This window comes from Sus scrofa, chromosome 6 (genome assembly GCF_000003025.6).
Source record: "Sus scrofa isolate TJ Tabasco breed Duroc chromosome 6, Sscrofa11.1, whole genome shotgun sequence".
NCBI lineage: Eukaryota > Metazoa > Chordata > Mammalia > Artiodactyla > Suidae > Sus > Sus scrofa.
In genome coordinates, this window is record NC_010448.4 from 147154752 (window position 1) to 147162878 (window position 8127).

General features: G+C 45.8%; 1 protein-coding gene across 5 annotated transcripts in view; it reads right to left on the reverse strand.

Moving 5' to 3' along the window:
* The window catches only part of DNAJC6 (DnaJ heat shock protein family (Hsp40) member C6), a 170896-nt gene extending 164637 nt beyond the window's left edge, over nucleotides 1–6259 (reverse strand). Inside the window, exon 1 of one of the 5 annotated variants that reach the window (XM_013988882.2) lies at nucleotides 6140–6259. In XM_013988882.2, coding sequence (XP_013844336.1) covers nucleotides 6140–6164 — 25 coding nt within the window. In that variant the 5' untranslated portion in view covers nucleotides 6165–6259. 5 annotated transcript variants of the gene reach the window in all.

Genomic DNA, 8127 nt, shown 5'->3' on the forward strand with positions numbered 1-8127 from the left:
TGAACCCAGCGGGAGATGCCGCCTCGGCGCGGGAGCCACCGCGGCCCCTCCGCAGCCAGAGGCCGGCGCCCGCGGCGCGCGGTAACACGTCCCGCGGCCGCGCCCACACTCACCCTGAGCCGCCTTGGAAGCCGAACGCGTCCGCCACAGCCGCCGGGTCGTCTTCCACGGCCGCAGCGAAGAAAACAGCCTCCGGCTCTTCTTGCCGCCCTTCTCAGTTGCTCCCATCTGTGCTCCCGCGCCCCTCCCCCGCCGCCCGCCTGCCGCCGCCGCCGCCGCCGCCGCCCGAGGGTAGCCGCCCGCTTCCTCTGCCTCCGTGCGACTGCCAGGTGCCCGGCCGTCGCCGGGGAGGACGCGGCCGCGGGAGGAGGAGCTTGAGGGCCGCGGGGGGCGGGGGCAGCGCGGGGGGTACCGCGCTCGCGCCGAGCCTGCGGGGTGCGGCCTGCGGAGGCGGGGACGCTGCTGCGATGCGCTGGCTGGAGAGGCACTTCGCGCCCGGGAGCCCCCAGGTGAATGCTTTAGTCATTCGTGCATCCTTCCGGCGACGTGGATGGAGTGCCCAACTGCTGCTGGGCATCATTAATTAACACAAAAATCTCCCCCGGGATGTACGCTGATTTTTATCCCCAAATTCCACATGATAAAATTGAAGCTGCGAAAGGTTAAGTAATCGTCCCAGAGATCACGCAGCGGCTAAATCATGACGATTCCCAAGTCCTGGGCTCCAGCTACATTTTTTTCATTTCTTTGTACTGCCTAAGAATGACTGTACATTATGTTAGAATTAAAAAAAAAAATGTCTGAGAGCGGTTTCTGTTCTCGTCATTCAACAGATTAAGCATCACCCTTTTATTCTTTCTTTCTTTTTTTTTTTTAAGAACCCATTTTATGTCCAGGCACTTTTGCATACATGCCATTAAAGCTCACAGCACCACAGTGGGATGGGAAGCATCTCCCCCTTTGCCAGATGAGGAAGCTGAAATGTCAGAGCTGAAGCTGCCCAGCCCCACAACTCTGTCTCTTGTGATTATGCTCTTAGTTGGAAGAGTCTAAGAGGGAGAGCAAAATCAAGATCATTTAACACTGCCTGGCTACAGTATTAATAATTAATATTTATGGAGTGCTTTTTGTGTGTAGGATTTTACATGCATTACCTAATTTAACTCTCCCAGTGATACTCATAGGAGAAAAATCTTAATATCCTTGCTTAACAGATGGGGGAAATACAAGTTAAACCCCAAATGAGGACTTTACTATTAAAACCGGGGTGCCGGGAGTTCCCTTTGTGGCTCAGTGGTTAATGAACCCGACTAGGATCCATGAGAATGTGGGTTCCATCCCTGGCCTTGCTCAGGGGGCTAAGGATCCGGTGTTGCAGTGAGCTGTGATGTAGGTCACAGATGAGGCTCGGATCCTATGTTGCTGTTGCTGTGGCTGTGGCACAGGCCAGCAGATGCAGCTCTGATTCCACCCCTAGACTGGAAACTTCCATGTGCTGTGGGTGCAGCCCTAAAAAGCAAAAACAAAAAACAAAAAACCTGGGGTGCCAGAGTGCAGGTGGAGGCAGGGATGTTATATTCTTTAAAAGTGTCAGTGGCATAAAAGATAAGAAAAATTGTGGATATGTTCTAGATTAAAGGAGGCTAAAGCGATATGACAACTAACTGGAATTCCTGAGTCTAGAATGAACTGTATTGGAGTGTTTTTTTTTTTTTGGCTTTTTTTTTTTTTTTTTTTTTTTTTGCTATTTCTTTGGACCGCTCCCGCGGCATATGGAGGTTCCCAGGCTAGGGGTCGAATCGGAGCTGTGGCCCCCGGCCTATGCCAGAGCCACAGCAACGCGGGATCCGAGCCGCGTCTGCAACCTACACCACAGCTCACGGCAACGCCGGATCCTTAACCCACTAAGCGAGGCCAGGGATCGAACCCGCAACCTCATGTTTCCTAGTCGGATTCGTTAACCACTGCGCCACAATGGGAACTCCCTGTATTGGAGTTTTGAAGAAAAACCCTAAGGGACATTACTCGGTCAATTTTTAAAATACATATAGGGATTCACTTTGCTGTACACCTGAAATTAATACAACATTGTAAGTCAACTATATCCCAATAAATTAAATATATATACATATAGAGATAGTGGATTAAATGAGAGTGTTTGGGAGTTCCTGTTGTGGCTCAGCAGTAATGAACCCAACTAGTATCCATGAGGATGTGGGTTCCATCCCCGGCTTTGCTCAGTGGATTAAGGATCTGGTGTTGTGGTGGCTGTGGCATAGGCCAGCAGCTGCAGCTACAATTCAACCCTTGGCCTGAGAACTTCCAATATGCAGCAGGTGCAGCCCCAAAAAGCAAAAACAAAACCAACCAAACAAAAACCGTGTTTGTCAATGATAAACTATTGGCGTTGTTAACCATGTTACCAAACTCATGTTCGACTGCTTGACGCTCCAAAGCCAGTAATTCAAGGGGTGTCGATAGAAAGGAAAGGTGCTTTAATCAGAAAAGCTGGCAATCTGGGAAAAAGGTGGACTCATGTCCTGAGACCAACGCTGAAGATTCTGCTCATTCATGACAGTTTTTAAAGGGGGAAAGAGAGAAAGGATCTCAGTGAATCATCAAGGCAGCAGACTGGATTCTACATCATTCTCCATTGCCTCCAGACTGGCTACATCTTTCTTTAGATGTTACCTTACCTGCATGATCTGCCTATGAGATTGCCAATGCTAAGGGAGCTGTTGGGGGTAGAGAGCTAGTTTTGTTTTTGTTTTTGTTTTTGTTTTGCTTTTTAGGGCCGCACCAGCCTCATATGAAAGTTCCCTAGCTAGGGATTGAATTGGGAGCTCTAGCTGCCAGCCTATGCCACAGCCACAGCAACTCAGGATCCTTAAACCACTGAGTGAGGCCAGGAATCAAACCCACGTCTTCATGGATACTAGTTGGGTTCGTTACCCCTGAGCCACAATAGGAACTTCCAGCGAGCTGAATCTGCAACCTACACCACAGCTCACAGCAACTCGGGATCCTCAACCCACTGAGCAAGGCCAGGGATCGAACCCGCAACCTCATGGCTCCTAGTCAGATTCGTTAGCCACTGAGCCACGACGGGTACTCCATCAACTATATTGTAATAAAAAATAATTAATTACTTTTTTAAAAAATGATGCTGGAGCAACTGGACAGGCATTGGCAAAAACGAAAAAAATTAACCTTGACCTAAACCTCACACCTTATACAAAAATCAAGAAAAAATGGAGTTCCTATCATGGCTCAGTGGAAATGAATCTGACTAACATCCATGAGGACGCAGGTTTGATCCCTGGCCTTGCTCAGTGGGTTAAGGATCTGGGATTGCTGTGAGCTGTGGTGTAGATCTATGATGTGGCTCGGATCCTGTGTTCCTGTGGTGTAGGCCAGCAGCTACAGCTCCAATTCGACCCCTAGCCCAGGAACCTCCATATGCCTCAAATTCGGCCCCAAAAAGATAAAAGACAAAAAAAAAAAACAAAAACAAAAATTGACTATAGGCTTAAATGTAAAATTATAAAACTTCTAGAGAAATAAAAAGAGAAAATCCTCTGGGATCTGGAGCTATGCAAAGAGTTCTTATTTTTAGACTTGTCACCAAGAGTATAATCCATAAGAGAAAAAAATTGATAAATTGGACTTTATCAAAATTAAATATTTTTGTTATGTGAGAGAACAGACTCTGTTAAGAGAATAAAAATACAAGCTACAAAATGGGCAACAACAAAATCCAACAAAGGACGAGTATTTATAATATAAAAAGAATTCTCCAAACTCAACATTTAAAAAAATCCAGTAGAAAATGTGCAAAAGATGTGAGCAGATATATCACTAAAGAGTATGTCCATACCGAGTGTGTCAACTGACTATGTCCATTGTGAAATAAGCACATGAAAAGATATTCAGCATCAGTAGCTATTAAGGAAATAAAAGTTAAAACCACAATGAGCCATCACTGTATATCTATCAAATGACAACACCAAAAGCGGGTGAGCGTGCAAATGAAGAAACTGGGTCATTCCTACATTGCCGGTAGGAATGTAAATGGTATAGCTACTCTGGAAAAAATTTGGCAATTTCTTCTAAAACTAGACACAGCTACTGTTAAGACCCAAGCAATTGCACTCTTGGGTACTTATGCCAGAAAAAAATGAAAACTTACGTTTGTGCAAAAACCTATACACCAATGTTTATAGCCGCTTTATTTGTAATAACCCCCAAACTGGAAATACCCCAGATGTCCTTTAATGGGTGAATGTTTAAACAAGGTGTGGTACTTCCTTATCATGGAACACTACTGAGCAATAAAAAGTAACAAAGCTATTGCTATAAGCAACAAATTATATGAATCTTCAGGGAATTATGCTGAGTGAAAAAAGCCAATCCCCAATGGTTACATACTATACGATTCCATTTATATAATATTCTTTTTTCTTTTTTTTCCTTTCTTTTTTTTTTTTTTTTTTTTTTTTTTTGGTCTTTTTAAGGCTGCACCTGGGGCATATGAAAAATCTCCAGCCTAGGGGTCGAATTGGAACTGTAGCTGTCAGCCTACACCAGTTCCACATATGCAACCTATGCTGCAGCTTGTGGTAACGCTGGATCCTTAACCCACTGAGCAAGGCTAGGGATCGAACCCACATCCTCATGGATACTAGTCAGGTTCTTAACCTGCTGAGCCACAATGCAAACTCTCTCCATTTATATAATATCCTTCAAATGGTGAAATTATAGAAATCAAAGACAGGTAGTGGTTGCCAGGGAGGAGACAAATGGGTGTGTCTGTAAAAGTGCAGCTGGAGATATCCATGATGGTGAAACTGTTCTGTACCTGTCTGTTATCAATGTCTACATAATGATTGTGACATTAGACTCTGGTTTTACACAATGTTCCGATTGCAGGGAAAAGGTAAAACTGTACCTAGAATCTCCGTAGTGTTTTTTTACAACTCCATGCAAATCTACAATTATTTTCAAATTAAAAGTTTATGTTTTTAAGCTCTACACCTGCAATTGCATACAGTTCACTGCAATATCTAAAACGTGTTTCAGCCAAAATTCAGCCTAAGCCCATGCCTTCACGGCTACACTCAACTTTCTCACGACCACTGGTTCACTAAGGGAGGCCGAGGACCATTTGCTAGGCCTCAGGGAGGAGGCATGGAGGATTCAGAAAAGTCACAGGGGTGTGGAGACCCAGATCAGTCAGGGAGTGCAAGGTTTCTCTCCTGTTGGGAATGAGCCCCTTAGGGGTCTAGACAAGTGACACTTTTTTTTTTTTTTTTTTTTTTTTTAGGGCCACTCCTGCAGCATATGGAGGTTCCCAGACTAGGGGTCCAATCAGAGCTGTAGCTGCCGGCCTACGCCACAGCCACAGCAAGGCCAGATCCGAGCCACGTCTTCGACCTACACCACAGCTCATGACAATGCCGGACCCTTAACCCACTGAGCAAGGCCAGGGATCAAACCTGCAACCTCATGGTTCCTAGTCGGATCGTCAACCACTGAGTCACGATGGGAACTCCAAGACAAGTGACATTCTTAAAGTAATTATGGACCAGACTTTTTTGATTCTTTCACTAACCCGAGAAGGCTAGGAAGATATAAATATGAAATGAAGAAGGGAAATGGGAGAGACTAGAAAGGGGGTAGAAACGGAGGGGTGTCCTCTCTACAAGCAATCAGCTATGTTTTCTTCTAATCCAGCCTTCATGCTCCGTGGCATCCAGACTAAAGTCTAAAGAAATAGATTCTTAGAAGAAATAATCGAATTAACAAAGTTACTCCGAAATAGAGGCCACATGCCAGCAGCAAATGCCCTAGACAAGGGTTGTCCTCTGCTACCTGGGCTTGGGGTTAAGACACCTAAAATCTAGTCCTGGTTCCCTGGACCATCTGTGAAATATTGGTCATGTCTCTTCCCTTCCTGCTTTACTATTTCCATCACCGCCACCACTGCAATTCCCATTCATGAATGGAGTTTAGCCAGATGACCCAGAAGTCTCCTTCCAGGGTCTCCCGCCTTCCTTCTTTGCATGTCCTCACCCCCACTAACTGGTTTTGGAATACTGCCAAGCATCAGTATCCCAGGGGGCCTGGCTTGAAGACTCACCTTTTCTCCTGTTGTTCTGGCACATGCAGTGGATCACAGTAGCGCCTTGGAAGGGCCCATTTGCTCACTGCTCAGATGTCACTGGTCAAGGCAGGATGAGAGAGACACTCTTCAGCTTACCCTTTTAGTCCAAACATCATGTGATTTCACGGCACTCCTCTAGCTTGGAGCTGAAACCAGGCCAGATGTCTCTGGCTCTCACAGTCACAGGCGGTTCCAGTGGGATCCTGCTCCAGGCAGATCTAGTGGGAAGCCTTCTCTGCAGTCCCTGGAGTCCATGGGAAAAGAATGCAGCCTGAGAGATCTTCCACTCAAGTAGAAACACCCATGTGCCCTGAGGCACATTCGTGAGCCTAGCAACATGGAATTTCTTTTCAAAAATGCAAATAGAGGGCATGACAAAGAGAAAAAGGAGAAAACAAACACACACACAAAACCTGAATTCCATTCATGTCATTGTGTTTACAAAGCTAAGTCTAGAAATTCAAAAATGGCAGGGCTTAACGTCAATGGGATACAAGATTTTGTATGAGCGTATGTGTGTGTGTGTGTGTCTGCGTGCGCACACTTAGTATTCAAGGGGAAAAGGGGCTAATATAAAGGACAGCTAGGCAGAGCCGTGTGCATCCTGGCTCTGCCACTTACTGTGTGACCTTATCCAACCTGCCTAACATCCCTAAGTCTCAGTTTCCCCATCTGTAAAATGGATATAGTGAATGGTACCTACCTCACAGAGCTGTGACCTCTTACTATCATATGTAAAAAATCAAATAACCTCAATTAAATAAAGGAGCTTATTATAGAACTATGTCCATTTAGAGATATCACTGTATAGATAAAAAGAATGGCATCTTCTTTTGCAAGGAATAAATAAATGTGTGTGTGTGTGTGTGTGTGTGTGTGTGCGCGCGCGCGCGCGTGCACATGTGTCTTAAGAGAGAGAAATGGAGGAGTTCCCGTCATGGTGCAGTGGTTAACGAATCCGACTAGGAACCATGAGGTTGAGGGTTCGGTCCCTGCCCTTGCTCAGTGGGTTAACGATCCGGCGTTGCCGTGAGCTGTGGTGTAGGTTGCAGACGCGGCTCGGATCCCGCGTTGCTGTGGTTCTGGCGTAGGCAGGTGGCTACAGCTCCGATTCGACCCCTAGCCTGGGAACCTCCATATGCCGAGGGAGTGGCCCAAGAAATAGCAACAACAACAACAACAACAACAAAAGACAAAAAAAGACAAAAAGACAAAAAAAAAAAAAAAAAAGAGAGAGAGAGAAATGGAAAGGTTGATTCTTGGTGAAAGTGTCATCCTTCAAGTTTCATGATTTAATTCTGTGTCTGTCATCTATTATGCCCGAGGTATCCTGTTACTCACCCTTCCAGACAGTAAGTTCCAGGGTATAAACTAAACTACATAACCTAAGGCGTCTCAGGTGCTGTTGGAACCTTTGGAACCAATGATGCTGTTGCTTTTTCATGCTACCCCAGTGGCAATGCCAACAGGACTGCTATTCATGCAGGAAACAACTCAGGGAAATCACCACTTTAAACTTATTTTTCAGGAGTTCCCATCATGGCTCAGAGGTTAATGAATCCGACTAGGAACCATGAGGTTGCGGGTTCAATCCCTGGCCTCGCTCAGTGGGTTAAGGATCCGGCGTTGCCATGAGCTGCTGTGTGGGTCACAGATGCAGCTCGGATCTGGTGTCGCTGAGGCTGTGGCATAGGCTGGAGGCTACAGCTCCGTGATTAGACCCCTAGCCTGGGAACCTCCACACACCGAGGGTGCAGTCCTAGAAAAGACAGAAAGACAAAAAAAGAAAATACGTGTTTAAAAAAATCTGTCTTTCCTCCGTAGAATAGAGCTCCCATGTTTACACCTGGTCCCTGGTTTCTTATTAATCACAGGGTTCTCCATACTCAGCCCAGACTTGGCCAAGTGGAGTTTGCATTAAATATCTATTTATTCTGTTTTTGGTTTACATCAGAACAAAGGGA